The sequence below is a fragment of the Leptonychotes weddellii genome, chromosome 10 (assembly GCF_054177405.1).
Source record: "Leptonychotes weddellii isolate Sample4059 chromosome 10, ASM5417740v2, whole genome shotgun sequence".
In the NCBI taxonomy this organism is placed as follows: Eukaryota; Metazoa; Chordata; class Mammalia; order Carnivora; family Phocidae; genus Leptonychotes; species Leptonychotes weddellii.
The window spans coordinates 57,365,837-57,384,679 of NC_138378.1; the positions used below are offsets into that span (position 1 = coordinate 57,365,837).

The 18,843-nt window shown below is 38.7% G+C and overlaps 1 protein-coding gene across 1 annotated transcript; it reads right to left on the minus strand.

The window, feature by feature from the left end:
• Positions 1-2,411: 2,411 nt before the first annotated feature.
• On the minus strand, positions 2,412-18,498 carry CALM2 (calmodulin 2). The gene is made up of 6 exons (XM_006736822.3): positions 18,375-18,498; positions 12,144-12,174; positions 4,609-4,752; positions 4,413-4,519; positions 3,807-3,942; positions 2,412-3,054 (listed from the first exon to the last, which is right to left on the minus strand). The coding sequence occupies exons 1-6, from the start codon at positions 18,375-18,377 to the stop codon at positions 3,026-3,028; spliced, it is 450 nt and encodes a 149-aa protein (XP_006736885.1). The 5' UTR covers positions 18,378-18,498; the 3' UTR covers positions 2,412-3,025.
• Between the last annotated feature and the right edge of the window lie 345 nt (positions 18,499-18,843).

Here is an 18,843-nt window from a genome sequence, read left to right on the forward strand (position 1 = left end):
GGTGGGTATTGAGGAGGGCACGTTCTGCATGGAGCACTGGGTGTTGTGCACGAACAATGAATCATGGAACACTTCATCTAGAACTAATGATGTAATGTATGGGGATTAACATAAGAATAAAAAAAAATAATAAATAAAAAAAAAACAGTCTTGTACAGTATCACTGAGAAAAATTTAAGATTTTCAGGTTATCATTAACAGCAGTTTTAAAAGGGGGGGCAGGCATTTCTTTCTGGGACTACACTAAGTAGAGGCCAACAGTGCCTCTCTACGCATCAGATCTTTAATAAAAATCTGTAAAATACATCCTAAAATATGGATTTTTAACTGCAGTAGTGATGATTTGTTAGAATTATCTGAGAGCAAACATGCTACACAGTACTGAGGTAAGAATTATCAATTACCACAATCCTGCTAAAACAAAACAGGCAATATGGTTAAGATGTGAAGATAGGACTAGTCCTGAGTTCCAGTAAGACTGTTGTAGTAAGGGGCGCCTGGGTGGCTCAGTCGTTAAGCGTCTGCCTGTGGCTCAGGTCATGATCCCGGGGTCCTGGGATCGAGGCCCGCATCGGGCTCCCTGCTCCGCGGGAAGCCTGCTTCTCCCTCTCCCACTCCCCCGGCTTGTGTTCCCTCTCTCGCTCTCTCTCTGTCAAATAAATAAATTAAAAAAATTTTTTAAAAAATAAATTAAAAAAAAGACTGTTGTAGTAAGTAGAATTGAGGTAAGAATTTAGCTCAGTATGTGCCCAATATGACCAGTTAAATTATATAAAACTGGTCTATACAATTCAGGGGTGCCTGTGTGTGGTGCAGTCGGTTAAGCATCTGACTCTTGGTTTCAGCTCAGGTTGTTATCTCATGATCCCATGCTCAGCAAGGACTCTGCTTGAGTTTCTCTCTCCAGCTCCTTCTGCCCCTCCTCCCCAAACCACCCCTCTCTCAAAAATAAATCTTAAAAAAAAAAACAAAAAACCTGCTGTATCCTTCAATTTCCTATAAAATCAAAATAATGCCAACTTTGTGACTTTTGTGAATATAAAAATCAGCAATTAATGTGAGGTACAAAAGCACCCCAAAATAGTGTGCTCCCTTTCACCTTAACTTAAACTTGAAAATGTAGGAATTGGAAGAACTACCGAAGTGGTAAAGATAACTTTGACTAAATTCCCTTATATTACAGAGTCATAATTGGCCTAACAGCATAGTAACATCAACTGAACACTTATTGCAAATGCCAAGGACTATGCTAAGTGCTTTAACCTTCACTATTGTAAAAGCCAAGTTGGTAAATCATACCCATTTTGCAGGTAACATAACTGAAGCTTAAGATAATATTGACCTCTTTAAGTTTATCCACAGCAGTGATCTGAGCACTGTTGAAATAAAACTCCAAAGCCCATGTTTAATACACTGCAGACTATTGTGCCTCAGTAGCCAGACACATTTATCTTCTCCCACCAAATATCTTGCTGGCCTTCCTTTTGACTAACAGTTACATGTAATGAAGTTCTTCCTATTTGACTGCCTGCCTAATATGTAATAATATAATACCCCATTAGGCTTATCAATGCCTGTAACTTCCCTTTAAAACCTATTTCTCTTGTTCTTCAATAACCAATTTTTTATTTTCTGGTAGAATAACAATGGTATTAAAAATAGTCCAAGATGGTCAGTAACCTGCCAAATGGATTGCTCCCTGGGAAGATAAACCTTGTGGCTATAATAATCAGGTAACAATTATACTTAATGTTTTAATCTTGGCTCTCGTTTGCTATGGAATCTTTCATTAAGTATTTAAAAGGTAGCTACAAAACAAAAAAACCAGATAAGCACTTTTTGAGTAGCTTAAAATTATAGAGAAAGCAATGGTTTAGAAGCAAGCAAAAACTAAAACAAGGTTTAGTTACTGCCAATCCACTCCTAAAGATACCTTTTTTTTATAAAGCATGTCCTGGACACGCAGAACAACTGAAAATTCTCCCTTGCTTTATGAAAAAGGAAAAAGCACTATGAATAAAACATTAGCAAACAGAAGTAAGAACATAATGACACCCCCCCCACTTTGGATTGTTTGTAACAGAAATATTTCTAAAAATCATTGCCTGGCTAAAGTTAATATGGATAAATGGATATGCCAAAGTTGAAAAATATGTAAAAAAGACTGGAAACAATAAACACCTACATTGTCAGCTCCCATGCTAGGTACACTTATAAAAGGTTTTTTAATCTTCCACTTAAACTTTTTGAAGGAAGTATCATAATTTAAAAACTAAACACAATCTAGGTAGTAAAACAACAATACCAACAAAAACTTATCTAAATTACACCAAGTAAAAACCACCCCCATATTTGATTCTCAGAATTGTTCGACCTCGAGTTAATTAAAGGACTCAGATTCAGAGCAACAGTTGGGTAAATTGTAATTTTTTTATTGGAAAACAAATATACAACTTGGAATGGATTTGAGGCAAATTGTGCCATAAGCAGATTTTCTTTAAGTGGCTAAACAAAGTTTAAAAAGCAAGTAACAATAAAAGAAAATGTTTCTGGTACAGGACCAGCAGTACAAAAAAATAGTGTACGAGTACCTGGATAATACACCCGTTTTGCAATAGTGCAACTTTTAAGTACATATTGTTGACTGTCCATAGTCCACGCAGAGTTACAACTCCACACTTCAACAACAACATGCTGACAGTTCCTAAAGAAAACTACTTAAAAAAAAGGCATAACCCAGATGTTCCCTCATTTGACCAACTCCATCTAAGTTTAGATGTGCAGAAGGGCTTAGATATATCCAGAGTAAGCCACATGCAACATGTTACTTGATCAATTTTCTAAAATAAGGTTTCAGGACAATGACAGTAAGATAAGGGAAGAAAACATGGAGGAATGAAGTCCTAATTACTATACATGCATATTTTTTGACAGCAGGGGGAACCTTTTACAGATAAGTTACAAACAAAGAAAAGGCAAATAAACAATTTTGTACAAGAAATTTAACACATTCTGTACAATGTCTTCACTTTGCTGTCATCATTTGTACAAACTCTGAAAAAGAAGAAGTACACAAAAAGTTGCGTCAATGGCAAAAGACTGGCAAAACCAATCACATTACTCAATCTCTGAGAAGTCTCCAATTCCCCTTTCTTTCCTCAAAAATTTACAGTACAAAGGAATGCTAGTTTAGGCTAGAGTTGTCAAGCTTTGTCAAGGCTGGAACTTCATAAACCAAAATTATTTAGGATTATTAATCAATAAACCAAATTAATGCTTTAGACAAGCTATTTAAGCATTTTTGCTCTTTAGTATAACATGATAATTTTGAATTGAAGCATAAGTAAACAGTTTCAGACTAAAGCTAATTAGAGGGATAATACATCCAATGAAGGAAGGAAAATCACCTTTCACTTTGAGGATCCTGAAATAAGTTTAAAGCTTTTCAAATTGTTCCACAATCATTATAAAAAGATTGTTTTAGCACAGTCTCAAGTACAGTGCTTCTCAAACTTTAATGTGCATATGAAATTGTCTAGCAATTTTGTTAAAATGAAGAGATTCTACGTATATGGTAGGACCCGACAGTAAACAGTTCTAAAAAGTTCTCAGGTGATTGTGATTTTTGCCTAGTCTGTAGAAAATACTCTGAATAGGAAAAGGTTTGTAAATATAAAAACTGTTTTAGCATCTTCATTTGGCGCGGGGAGTGGGGGGGGAGGAGTCACTAATTTTGACCTATGAGATATACAACAAATACCTGTAACTTAAAATCAATGCACAGAATGAGGTAGTGAAAGATTTACCTTCATAGTTTACTTGACCATCACCATCAATATCTGCTTCCCTGATCATTTCATCAACCTCTTCATCTGTTAACTTCTCTCCCAGGTTTGTCATCACATGGCGAAGCTCTGCTGCACTAATATAGCCATTGCCATCCTAGAAAAAAATTTAGTAAGATACCTAAGTAAAATTACAGACTCAGAGTTGGAATGAAAGTTTAGTAAGTTTACACTAAACTTCACATTAGGGAGAAAAATATACTTTAGAAATACATACCAACCAAAAACAATCTATAGCGGACCAATAAATTGTCTCGGAGAACAAAGCAGGATATCATACATTAAAATCACTGTTTCTGGGGCGCCCCAGTGGCTCAGTTAAGCGTCTGCCTTCGGCTCAGGTCATGATCCCAGGGTCCTGGGATGGAGCCCCAGGTCTGGCTCCCTGCTCAGTGGGGAGTCTGCTTCTCTCACTGCCCCTCCCCACTGCTCATGCGCTCGCGCTCTCTCTCAAATAAAATCTTAAAGAAATAAAATAAAATCTGTTTCTTAGTTCTAAAGTCAGTGATGCCTCCTTTGCCAAGATTCATCCTCAAAATTTAACAAATCCAATCCGTGAACACCTACCTTATCAAACACACGGAATGCTTCTCTAATTTCTTCTTCACTGTCTGTGTCTTTCATTTTTCTTGCCATCATTGTCAGAAATTCCGGGAAGTCAATTGTGCCATTACCTGAAATAGTTTAGTTGAAATAGTACTAAAGAATTTAAATGTCCCCCTTTAATTCCCCCTCCCCAGAGCCCCAATTTAAAAAAACTTACCATCAGCATCTACTTCATTAATCATGTCCTGTAACTCTGCTTCTGTGGGATTTTGCCCAAGAGACCTCATTACAGTTCCCAATTCCTTCGTTGTTATAGTTCCATCACCATCCTTGTCAAATAGTGAAAAAGCTTCTTTGAATTCTGTTTTAAAGAGAGACCACAATCCAAACATACAGGTTAATAAAAAGTAACCTCCTAAATGACATGTATTAACTCTTAAAGCAAAGGTATATATGGAGGTTAACACCTGAAATCAGCTTTTGATTCCTCAAGAATTAGGTGGGAAAATCTTGTGATATTTCAAACATCTTTAGCTAATCATACCAATATATATTCATATTGACCTATCAGCAAGTTCTTTCACCTAAAATCTTACAAAAAACTCCAGTATCTAGACCAGATAAAAGTCAAAATTATTCTGGGTTGAAGGAGGCAAAGTATCAAAGCCCCAAATGAGTGGCTTCTCTATTTTCTATTAAAGCTCAGAATATAAAAATAAGACTGCTGGTACCCAACATGTGTTTCTATAACAACTATATGCATTATATTCAGAGTAATCCTCAAAAGTTAAAATTAAGTCTCTTAAAATCTACTAATTTAAGGGGCACCTCGTGGCTCAGTCGGCTACAGGTCTGCCTTCAGCTCAGGTCATATTAACAGAGTCCTGGGATTGAGCCCCATGTTGGGCTCCCTACTCAACAGGGAGTCTGCTTCTCCCTCTCCCTCTGCTCGAGCTCTCTCTCTTGTTCACTCTCTTGCAAATAAATAAAATCTTAAAAAAAAAACCTACTGATTTAAGAACAACAACAACAAACCCTCTAAACTTCAGAACAATATGCAATAGGCCAGTTTCCTTTTCTGAGATATAAGGAACTAGCACCAAAAATCTATAATGATATTAACAATGGGATGATCAAGATATGAATGGCCAGTTTTAGCTAAGTATTGTATCACTGACAACAAAGATAATTTAGACCTTTCTTTAGAATATTATTACCTAACATCTTAAAAATCATCTTGTGAAATTATGTTCCTTTTAACTCACCACTAGATTACATGGAAAGCTGTTGAATCAACAGTCTAGAATACCTGGCTTCCCCATTTATTTCATAAACTAAAGCAGAGATTGAATTTGGTAGTGCAAGGTCATATAAATGAAGTAATAACAAAAAGGCAGTATTTTCTGGTAGGGTACTTTTTAAATGCTATCAGACCCTCTTCGCAAGCAAATCCAAAAGCAGTTCCAAAGTTCACAGGGCTAAGTTCCCTCAACGTTATCTATGCATTTGAAAATACATACCTGACATGTTTAATAGTTTGCTTCCTCTTACATAGTCCAAGGCTATTTATTCTCCCCTGCCTTTCTATCCTTGCTCCAATTTATATATCCCAGTTTCAATCCATCATAATCTGTTCTCTGGACTCAACTACTCTTCCACTGATTCGCCATTAACATGTATCATGTCTCTTAGCTTAAAACGAAATTCAAACCTCCTGTTTTCTCTTGCATGCCTGCCCTTATCTCTCCCCAAATCTTGGGAAGCACCATTACTCGTATCCCTTTCTTCTACCAATCCACTATTAAAATTACTTCCAGCTCCAACTCATCAGTTGAAAATGCCAAATTTACCAGTAACGACCTAGTTGCCCAATCAAACAAGTGTGTTTAAGTACATGAGGCCATATAGCATAGAAACTAAAAGCAGACTTTGGAACTCAACTGCTTGGGTTAAATAATCCCAGCTCTGCTACTTACTAGTAATGTAACCTGGGCAAGTTAAGTTACTAAACCTTTTCCACCTCAGCTTCCTCATTTTTGTTAACTGGAATAACTATCTACTTAAGTTTATAAACTTCATTAATTAGTAAGCATAAAGCACTTAGAACTGTATCTGGCAAGTAGTTAAGTGTCAAGAAAAAGATGATCTCGTTTTCCTACAGCATCCAAAACTACACTGAGAAACTCTAAACTTCCCTTGGGTTTCACAACAGTACCTCAGTTTACCTACCTTACACTGCCAAAGGCTCTTGCTCCTATTTATCTCTCACATGTAAATGTAACCAATTTTCTTATCCCCTTTCCTTTTTTTTTTTAAAGATTTTATTTATTTATTTGAGAGAGAGAGAGAGCACATGAGAGGGGGGAGGGTCAGAGGGAGAAGCAGGCTCCCCGCCGAGCAGGAAGCCCGATGCGGGACTCGATCCAGGGACTCCAGGATCATGACCTGAGCTGAAGGCAGTCGCTTAACCAACTGAGCCACCCAGGCGCCCTCCCCTTTCCTCTTTCTGACCATCTCATCTATGCCTACTCATAATGAAGTCTTCTTTAGTCTACTCATCTCTCTCAACATAATGCAGTAGTTCCCCACCCTTATCCACAGTTTCGCTTTCTGCCATTTCAGTTACCCATAGTCAACTGCAGTCCAGAAGCAGAGGATCCTTCTGGCATACCATCAGGTCAATAGCAGCCTAACACTACATCACAATGCCTACATTATTCACCTCACTTCATCTCACCACATAGGCATTTTACCATCTCACATCATCACAAAAAGGGTGAGTACAGTATATGATGAGAGACCACACTCATATAACTTACATTATACAGTATATTGTTACAATTATGATGTTATTGTTGTTCATCTCCTACTGCACCTAATTCATAAATTAAACTGTATCATACGTATATGTGTATAGGAAAAACCAGAATTTGGTACTGTCAGTGGTTTCCGGCATCCACTGGGGTCTTAGAATGTATCCTTCCCACCACAGATGGGAGGGGCTACTGTACCTTTATTTCTGACTTCCTACAGGACATGTCCCCTGGGCTGACCCCAAGCAAGACTTACGAAAATCAATTCTATATTCCCCAGCAACCCTAGGAATGCAAGCAAAAAACACTTTAACTCTTTCCTTGTGAAATCTGTCAACAAGTCCTTTTGAATTCTCCCATTTCAATATTGCCTGATTCTTTTTTCATCTCTACAAGCAGTATCTTGTTTCACGGCCCCGTCATCTTTTGCCTAGACTATTACAATAGCCTTCTAACTGGGTTCTTTATTTAAAATTACCCATACAACTACCCGGGTCGTATTACCTTTTTAGATTACCACATTACTTTCTTCTGTTTAAAATCTATTAACTACTTACCTTTTAGACCAGGTTATCACTGACTAGTTGGCAGTTTACTACATTCAGTATTAACATAGTTCTGTTCCATTTGAAATTGTTTTCAGAGAACTCCCCTGGTATCACAAGCTTAGTAGCAAACTGATTTTATGAAATTAGCCTACAGTAGACTAACTAGATTGACTCAATGACAAAAATAGATAAATAAATCCCACAAACAGAATGTGATGAAGACATTTCCATTTTACTCAGGGTTTTTTGTTTTTTTTTTTTAACAGGATGTAGAAATACTATCTAGAAATGCATAAACTATTAGGGTTTGAACACATGGCATTTATCACCTAATAACTTAGGCTACAAGAAAATTAAAGCTTAGAAACATGATTTTGTTTACATTACATTTGCTGCTATAATACTTAGCTACAGATATTAACACTATCATTACGTGCAAAGGCTTCCAATGTGTAACTAACTATAATCATTTTACCGTATGACTTAATTATTAAAATGTATAGTAAGTTTGTATGTGTGTGTTCTTAATTTCAAGGAGTTTTAAAGTATATTAACTTTTTTTAAAAACAGGCTCCACATCCAGCATGGGGCCCCACGCAGGGCTTGAACTCAACCCTGAGAGATCAAGACCTGAGCTGAAATCAAGAGTCGGATGCTTAACCCACTGAGCTACCCAGGTGCCCCTAAAGTACATTAATTTTAAAATGCTTGCTGGAGGGACACCTGGGTGGCTCAGTCATTAAGTGTCTGCCCAGGGTCCTGGGATCGAGCCTTGCATTGGGCTCCCTGCTTGGCGGGAAGCCTGCTTCTCCCTCTCCCTCTCCTACTCCCCCTGCTTGTGTTCCTTCTCTCGCTGTGTCTCTGTCAAATACATAAAATCTTAAAAATAAAATAAAATAAAATGCTTGCTGGAGTAAGTGAAAAACAGAAAATAAGACCATATCTATGCTATAACTACCAGTTTATGGATACAAGAAAGGAACAAATGGCAAGATTTATTCCCAATTTTTATTTGTATTTTTACACTCGAGCCAGAAATACCTGTAAAACTCCTTGAAATAAAAATAAACTCAAAAGTACCATTTAAATTCACCTGCCCTTACAGCTCACTACCTTACTTCATAACTAGTATAATCTTTATGTATAGAAGCATGCCATTCTAAACTGTAATTCCCAGGAATGACTTGAATCAAATGCCTATTTACCAACTTCCATTTATTTAGAAAATTCTGAACTTAATAATCTCTTAAAGGGCCTGTATCAGACTTTTGTTGGCACTATATAAACTGAGTAAGCTTACTATATTTCATCAAATTAAGTTTTACCCCTACACTGACCTTTAAAAAAGAAAAATTCTTGTAGGATTTTCCTATTAGTCCCTGAAGTGTCAAATGCCAACAACTAATGACATCATGGCAGAATCATCAACAAAATTAACTAGTTAGTGATGTCACAATGAACACTTTTGGATTGCTCTTTAAGACTAGGTAATGTAAACAATTCTAGTAACTTCATCTAAACATGCTTTTTCTATTTGCTGTTAGAAGACTTTCTAAACAATGGGGCGCCTGGGTGGCTCAGATGGTTAAGCGTCTGCCTTCGGCTCAGGTCATGATCCCAGGGTCCTGGGATCGAGTTCCGCATCGGGCTCCCTGCTCCTTGGGAGCCTGCTTCTCCCTCTGCCTCTCTCTCTCTCTCTGTCTCTCATGAATAAATAAATAAAATCTTAAAAAAAAATAGAAGACTTTCTAAACAAATCTGAAGTAGTAATGGTTATCATATAAAGTTAAAATAGCTTAAAAAGAACCTTAGTATATTCAATGTTGATTTACACACGGAGTTTGTAAACATTTTTTTGGTAAAGACTCTTAAGATGTTACTGATTACCACCAATTACAATTTATCAGGATAAAGAAAATAATTTGTTTCCCCTTCAAAGGTGGACATTGAAACATAATCAAATTTAGAAGGAAGGGATTTCGGAAGGAGGCAGAATAATTCTTAGGATAGGGTAGGTAGTATTCTGGAACATTTTTTGTTGTCACACACCTCTGAAAAGAAGTGTATCCATTCTTGAGTGCTTACTATGTGGGAGTCACAGGGGATACAAGAGGCAACAAAAAGGTCCCCAATCTCACAGGGTTTTACTTTAGCAGTATAAAAGCTTTGACTCCTTTAAAGGTTCACTAAAACCTGGGGTACAAGGACTGGTTTTAAAAGCCTAAGAAAACACAGGATAGGGAGAGAATCTAGAATAGATTTTCTCCCATCCCCACTGGAAATTTAATTATATGATGAAAGCCAACAAAAAGACCAAATTTATCTTAAAGTAAATGTTCCAGTGAACTACTACTAGTATTCTTTATGAAAATGCTATCAGTCTTTGAAGACTGATCCTCTGGTATTTAAAAGACACACACTGTTTTAATAGTTGTATGTGTGTTTGGGATCAGTATGAGCATCAACTATGTGATAGATACCTTAAATAATACATTTTCTACCTTAAAGTGAAAATGCTGTGCTGTGTACAGCAGGGACAACTACCTGACTGGGAATACCAAGAAACTAAAGGTAGAGAGGAAGGCCAAATGTATTAGAGAAGTTAAGAGTTTAAGGCTGGATATATGAATTAGCCTGTCACTTCCTAAGGATACATTATTTAAAAAACAAAACAAAACTGTTTTAGAATAATTTACATTTCATGGATACATTTAAAATAGTATAAATGAACAAAGAAACTAGTTCCAAGCTCTGCTTGATTACTTCAACACTCAATACATGCAATTTATCAATCCTAGAAAGCAAATCCCAGATTTAAGTCAAATTCGCACAGTAAATAAAAATAAAACCTGCTTACATTTGGTCCTTCATGTTAATAGCTTCCTACTTCATATAGTCCTATCAAGTAGTATTTGTGATGAATATCTGAGATTAGTGATTTCTGGGTCCCCCAAATTTGTTTATGTGGAGAGGGGGGCTTACTTTAAATGGGCTATATATAGATGAGTTCCAACTGGGCTTCTCAGTTTTCTCTAGCATTAAAAAAAAAAAAAAGAGCTTTAGTGCTTTTGAACACTTCAAACTTCTTGCCTGCCAGGAAAACTATGGTAGTTAAAACTGCTTGATGCTTGTGTTAATAAAAGCCTAAAGAGAGTAAAGGAAGAGTTTGAAAAGCATTTCAACACTACAATGAACTAAAAAAGAAAAAAAATCCTTTAGCAGGTTTCCCCAACATTTTTTTTTTTTTTAAGATTTTATTTATTTGACAGAGAGAGACACAGCGAGAGAGGGAACACAAGCAGGGGGAGTGTGAGAGGGAGAAGCAGGCTTCCCGCTGAGCAGGGAGCCCGCTGCGGGGCTTGATCCCAGAACTCTGGGATCATGACCTGAGCCGAAGGCAGACGCTTACACGACTGAGCCACCCAGGCGCCCCAGGTTTCCCCAACATTTTGAAGTTAACCAGCCACCTCAAAGTGTTAGAATAAAATCAAAAGTACCAATGTTTAATGTTATAGCATAAAGACAACATGACATCAAGTTTTACATAACAATTTCACATATTTCCATGACATACCAAAGGAGACAAGATTTAAAAAGCTCATTTCAATAGCTGTTATTACTGTTCCTTAAGACAAAATTCAACTTACTACACATTTAGAAAATAGAATGGTAACTTTTGGATCTAAGTTTTTCTCTAGACATAATGGTTATTCCTGACTGATTCTACATGCAATTCTAAGGTTAAAATATTAGCTACTTTAAACTGGGGTAAATTCAATGTTCCTTTCTGATTCAACATTTCAAGTTACCTATTATTTACTACCTGGCTCTTTTTTTCTTGTGAAGAGTAATTTGGAGTTGCAGTGTTAAAAACTGCCCAGATGGGGCGCCTCGGTGGCTCAGTCGTTAAGCGTCTGCCTTCAGCTCAGGTCATGATCCTGGGGTCCTGGGATCGAGCCCCGCATCGGGCTCCCTGCTTGGCAGGAAGCCTGCTTCTCCCTCTCCCACTCCCCCTGCTTGTGTTCCCTCTCTCGCTGTGTCTCTCTCTGTCAAATAAATAAAATCTTTAAAAAAAAAAAAAAAACCTGCCCAGAATTCATGTTTTAAAGATAATCTTCAAGAAAAACAAAGACCACCACCACCAAGTTCCAAAGTACACCGCCACATAGCCTAAAAACTTGCCTTTCATTAGTTAGCCCCATACATCTCTCACAGGCAAGCGTACCTTCTCATTTGCCAAGCGGGTTCAATTACCGTATTATATTATACCGTCTGTTACTATCTACTACATAGATCAAAGTCAATTCTTTCATAAAGGTATCTTAGTTTGAGGCTGGCTGTTCAATTTATAATAAAATCCAGTGGGTACCGTTTAGCAAAGTATTTCTTACCTGCAATCTGCTCTTCAGTCAGTTGGTCAGCCTATAAAGAGATCACAGAGATAGGTAAGTGACTTCAGAGTATGCAGATCAGCAGTTAAGTTAAAGAACCAAGTTTAAAAACTTTCAGGGTTCACCCTGTACCATAAACTACATTTAGTATAACACTCCTTAGTATGAACAACATAGATAGAAAATGAATACGTTTTAAGGTAGAAAATGCATATTAAGTAGATAGATTTATCTTCAAAACTAAGCAGTCTTGACCAAGATTAATACCTAAACCCCAAGTATTATTTCGGAATACATATGAAAGTCTCAATTTCACACAAATTGAAAAAAAAAAGCAATTTGGCATACTAAAAAATTTAAAGGAAGTTGTTATTCTTCTAAAGCAAAGAGAGAATCCAACAAAAACTTAACTTTCTCAAAGTTAAGATACCTAAACTTAAGCTCACCTCTTCTGATAAATAAAAATGTCCAAGGACTACATTCAAAATTACCTCTATAAATGGTTAAACACATCATTTGGACATGAAAATGATTTTCCAAACCTAAAACAAACAAAAAACCTCAAAACACTAAGCAAAAATCCCATCTATTATAAAGATAAAAATCCAAGCTGTCCCGGTTGGGGCAACATGAAAGCTACCAGTTTTTACTACTACTCCTCACCTGCCAGGCAAATGCAAAGAATCCAGGATTCCCAACATCTGAACTACATTATTTACTAAATGTTAAGTCAAGCCATTCATTTTCTCTTCACTTTTGAAATCCCAATGTGAGCCTAAGGTTTTTGATGTTTTTAGCATACAAAGAGTCACTATTTTTGCTTTAAAAAAAAAAGGCCAGGCATTTGCTAAAGGCCTTTATAGATATTGTTTTTATTCAATCTTCACACTAACCTTCCCTATCTTACACATAGGGAAAGAGGTTCAGGTTAAATTTCAGGGAGGAGTACAAAATTAGTAACTAGTGAAGTCAGAATTAAACACAAAGGTGTTAGATGTATTCACTGCCTGTAAGTTTTAAATGCAGAGTACCATAATATACAATAAACATATCTGCAAAATATCAAGGCTCCTTTTTCTTTATGTGGCCTTCATCTTTGGACATTTCACCATTTACCAGTACATAAACCCATGAAGCAACTGCTTATGTGGTACTACCACTAATCAGACCCAACCTTCTAATATTCCTACCTATATGGAATCAAGCATTCTGTGATTAATCCATTTATCAGTATGAAAGAATAAACACTGCCTGGTTTCATTCTTTTTAAAGAACACCTTAATGAAAAATAATAGCATAATATTTCTCTAGGAGACAGCATGAGAAAATTTGGGGAGGAATCCAGAAAGCGTAAGTTTCTCTCCCTGCTCAACAATTTTGATTTGACCTCGATGCAAACTCAACTTGTTTCTATTTTAGAAAAGAAAAAAAGCAAAAAGCCTGGTAACTTAAAATTGAAGAGGCAATAATTAAGTTCAAATGCAGGAGTTTAAAAAAAAAAAAAAAAGGATCAACTTTTATCCTTCCAAATCCCAATCCTCCATCTGATATAAAATCAGTCATCCTCTGTTTTCCCTAAGGAGTAAGATTCAAAACCCGGTAAATCCACTGACTCCATATTACTTTGTTAGAGGCTATAAAGGATTTACTTCTACTCTGATTCCATTTTGAAGGACTTCTATCATTTCTGAAAAAAGGGCAACACGGCAGAGTGGGGAAAAAGAGCATAGTGTTTTGAATCAATGCTGGACATACTAGTATCCTAGCTCTGCCACTTAAAGAGCCATGTGACCTTGGACAGGTTACTCAACTGCTCATAGTCAATTTCAGTCGTACAATATTAATACCTACCTTACAAGGTTATTGCACAGAGTGAGAAACTATGTAAAGGGCCAACCCAAAGAGTTCAGTGATAATTATTTTATATATATTAACTAATCAAAGAATCTGTAATGTTAAATATGAACCTGACTAGTTCAACTTCCACACAGCAAACATGCATGGCATCATCACCTCTTGCTTCAGAGACTAGCAGGGCCCACATTAAAGCCCTCATAGAGACTGTTATTATATGCAGGCACTTTGAAGTTTATTTTCTTCCTGGTATACTTTGTCTTTTATCCTAGTCATCTGTATACCAGATCAATTCTTAAGAAATACTTATGGGGACCAAAATATACATATGCACATGTGTGCTTTTCTTGTCATATAATATGAAGATGCCTATTTTAAACTTACCCTTTCTAGGAAGTTATTAAGTTTAAAATATATTACTGCTACATGGAAATTTATTTAATTTACCCTTCCCATTCATTTACAACTAAGCGTTGCATAACATTGTCTAGTGTCTTTCCTAGATATCAGAATATAAAATTAAACATCATGAATAAGTATTTATTAGCCATCTTAAAAAAAAAACAAACAGCAAACCTACCATTGTTCATGTTATCTTTGATTTAAGCTGAGAAAATACATTTCCATAAACTGCAAGCACGAGGTGCAGCCCAGGGACAGATGTGGCAGGTGAAAATCAGTTTAGGACTAAAGACTTAGTTAAGCTGAATGTATGGAAGGCACAGTATTGTGAAAGCTGAAGGAATGATTGCTATGCCCAGGAAAGGAAACAGTGTTGTTCTCTCAACAGGGAGGTAGGGGTGGATTTTGGGAAAGTGCATTTATATTAAAGCTAAGAAGGAAGGAAGAAAAGGATGCTAGCTATAAAACAAAACTTTAAAATTATCCAATTTTGCTTGGAAAGTCCAAATGTAATGGCCCCACACCATCTCGTCCAGCTCTCCAACTCTAGGCAGACACAGTCTTAGAAAAATTCACAAAGGAGGGGTGACTGGGTAGCCCAGTCAGTTAAGCGATGACTCTTGATTTCAGCTCAGGTCACGATCTCAGGGTTGTGATCAAGCCCCGCCTCCCTACTGGGCATGGAGACTGCTTAAGATTCTCTCTCCCTTTGCCCCTCCCCCACCTCCCCCAAAATAAAAAAATTCACAAAAGAACTTCAAGGAATGAACTATCAAACAGAATGCTAAGTTACTCACACAGCCTTAAAAATGCTCCTCGATTTTGTTGCAATGTTTCAAGACACTTGAAGTTTTTCTATTTACTACTAATCCAGAGTTCAGGGTTTTAAAATAAACTTTACCAGCAACATTCAGATTAAGGCCTACTAAAAACAAAAACACACCATTCCCTAGCACTCTAATTTGTAAGCCTTTTCCAACTACATGCAAATAAATTTGGTTCTTATTTCTGTCTATGGAGAGTGCCATTTTTTTAGAACTAGAAGAATTATCCTTTTGGGAAAACTCAAGCTCATTAACATGTGTGTTTATCTCAGTAAAGAATAATCCACTAGAGAGATGACTGTTCTTACTCCTTTATTTCTACAACAATTGATAGAATTCCTCCTCCTGTTCATCACTCCAGAGAAAGCTTCCGGGCATTAGTATACTCCCAGATTCCACACCAGACCTACTGAACTAGAATCTGCATTTTGAAGATTTGTAAACACTGAGAAACATTAATCTAGACTAATGTGTGACCTGAAAAGTGAATGCATTATGTACCTATCAAACATTTCCTAAACGGCATTCGAAGTATATATGGATACTCCTGAAGTTTATCTAGTGAATGGCAGTTTAAAAATAATCCAAAATTCTTATCTGAATAAATGTATGAATCCACAGGTTTAAAATGGAACACAAACTTCTAGCTTTCAATCATTCGTCTTTATTCCAAGTTCTATTTAGATACTACAAAGCATTAAGTAAAATTTTTTTCACAATTTCAGAAGTCAGGATATTTGTTTTACCTATATTAAAAGCAGTCTTTAAATTATTTCAGAATTAACAGTTACCTTAATTCTACAGAACAGCACTTACTATATAGCATCTTAGACCAAAAGAGAAACCATTATAATGGACAAATTATTTCATAGAAATAAGGACTTTCACTAAAGACCTACTTTGATCACTGTACCTAAATCTAGAACTTTCTATATATTTTTAATAGGGCCATAGCGAAGTTCCTCAGTGTAACACACACTGATCTACTTGCAATTTGATACAATAATGATTATTCAGACAAGCACAAAACTTCCTACCTCTTCATATCTCTTATCACCTGGGCCCCAAGTCTTCTTAAAGCAATCCCTGGCTCTTTCAATGCACGCATAAACACTACATGTAAACCCAAGAGCTATGTGAGCAATCTTATTCCCCTTCCACACAAACTCTTATTCTTTAAACCTGACAGAGTCCTAATTTTAAATCTCCAGGTCTTATAATTATGAAGTTATCTTAGGACAACTTCCATGTTAATTTTACGTAACAATGACTGTCAAACTGAACAAACTAACTGAAAACCCCCAAAGCAACAATGATGTAAACAGTAACTACAAAAGCTTATCATCACTGGCACAGGACCATGTAAGTGTAAATACAAACTGTATGCATCACTAAGAAAATCTATCCAAGTTCCTGACTCAAGTTATCAGACTGATTAGGTAAAAATTTTACCATTCATTTAAATTTTTAAAAATTTACTGCGCAATTCAGAACCTTGATTACATGCATATAATGTACACCTTGTTTCATCTAAAAGTAAAAAATTCAACTAGTATGTGCAAATTCAGAATAAAATAATTTAAAATATCAAAATAGAACGAGTGCATCAAACTTAAATGAACACTAGTTTTATCCAAGGTGAATTCCTCTCCCCACACCCATACAGGCTGGAGGTTTCAGTTGGCAAGGATTCCCAACTCCTGTTTAAGATGTCACCTTGCCTCTGGACACACCCATCGCTGTAACCACTTGGCAGACGAAAACACAAAGTAGGTATTGCAAATTACCGCCCTCATTAGATTTTTTTTTTTTAAACAGGAAAAAAACAGGGGTTCCGGTCTCAAGTGACAGGAAAATGCTTTTTAAAATTCCCTGCTCCCTCTGTCCCCGGTATACTTTTCTATCACTACAGTACTTGACAGCCATTACTATATAAAAGAATTGAACTGCACGTTACCATGGTCTGGCATTTTCTGTACGGAAATACGACTCATTTTCAAGGGAGTTGGAGCAGGGGCAATGCTGTGATGATGGTTCTTTAACATTAGGAGTGCACGTGAGTACTTAAGAATAGGATATAGACACTGGCCCTTTTCAAATGTTACGGCAGGATAAAAGCGACTTTCACAACAGAACGTCAGTCACCCCAAAGCTTGCTTTCGGTAGGTGACTAGAAAAAGCCTTTCAGACCCAAGCTGGAGCTGACGACTTTCTCAAACAAGATGCGCACTCTGAGGGTGCGCCAAACTTCCAACGACAAAGACACTTAATTTTTTTTTTTTAATGTCCAGCCTGGGTGGTGGAAGAAGGCCCCAGGACCCCAAATCGAGTGGAAAGATCAGGATCCACCGAGCTTCCTTCGCGCCACCGGAGGGGGATGGGAAACTACCGAAGTCGCCCTCCCCCACCCATTCCCAACCAGGCAGCCCCGCAGCTTCGCGGGCCGCCGAGACCTCCGCAGCCCTGCAGGTGCCAGCGCAGCAGCTGGAGCGCGAGCCCGGCCGAGCGGGCGGCGGCCCTGGCCCCGCCCCCCCCCCGGCTGCTCCCCGCCCCGCGCGGGCTCAGCCCACACAGCGCGCCGCGCCTGCTCGCGCGCCCCCCGCGCCCCCCCCCAGCCGGCACGCGGGGGATGCGGGCTAACGGCGGCGCTGGCGCTCGCCCCGGGCCTCGCGCTCCCTCCCGCCCCCTCGGCGCATGGCGGCCGCAAGCGGACAAAGGCGCTTCCTGGCGCCAGCACTAACCGTCCGTTGGGCTTCTGAATCCGGCCCCAGGACTGACCTTTCGAGATGCCCGACCCGAGGCTTTTGCCCTCCCGCTCTCCCCCGCCCTTCCACTCTCTCATCTCCACCATGTGCTGGGCTGCCCCCCACCCCGGATCCATCAACCTCACCCAGCCAAACCCCTGAGGAGCTTCAGCGCCTCACAGGCAATGCTCCCGGCCCCCGAAACACTGGGGGACTCCTCCCTGAGGAGAATGACGATGGGGGAGCACCTGCGACGCAACTGCCCCGGTGCCCCCAGTCTCTTTCGCACCATCCCTCTGGCGAAGACCACTCCTAAAGGATGTGGGGGAGCAGCGTTCCCTTTAACAAATTTGCTTCAGCCTCGTCCCCCCTCAGGCCAAGCGCCGGCAGCTTAGCGACGCACTCACCATGCTGCAAGCGCTACCGGTCTCCAAGAAGCGACCACACAACCACTCAGCTCGCTCGCCCCACTCGGACTAATTCACCCCCTCCGCCCCCAGCGCCTCATAAACACCTCCCTCCGCCAGATCCCTCCGCCGCATGTCAGATAACGGAACATCGCAAACGAGTCCCGGCTAACCCCCTCCTCTCTAACTCTTCTCGGGACTCCTTTATCCACTGTTATTTAGCCGACGGGGCAAGAGATAAAGGAAAGTAGGCGAACGAATGACGTAAGTGGGTTTCACTCCCCAGAGAGCCCGTTTAAAGGCCAGGGGAGTCGCGCCTGAGGGGCGCTACTTTGCGGCGCGGAGGAGAATCACTGTGGCGACTCGTGCCCGATGATCGTTGAACCGGCCTCTGATTGGCTGGTTCGTACCTGCAATGCGTCACTCGGGCTCGCAGCCGCCGCCGGGACGCGGTGCGGCTTCTGCCGTT

Bases quoted from the DNA above. Each gene is read 5' to 3' on its own strand.
- CALM2 (XM_006736822.3), bottom strand. The intron at 3,943-4,412 runs GTAGGTGTTCAC...ATTTTTTTCTAG, and splicing joins CATTCCGTGTGTTTGATAAG to GATGGCAATGGCTATATTAG. The intron at 3,055-3,806 runs GTAAATCTTTCA...CTTCTTTTTCAG, and splicing joins TGGTCAAGTAAACTATGAAG to AGTTTGTACAAATGATGACA.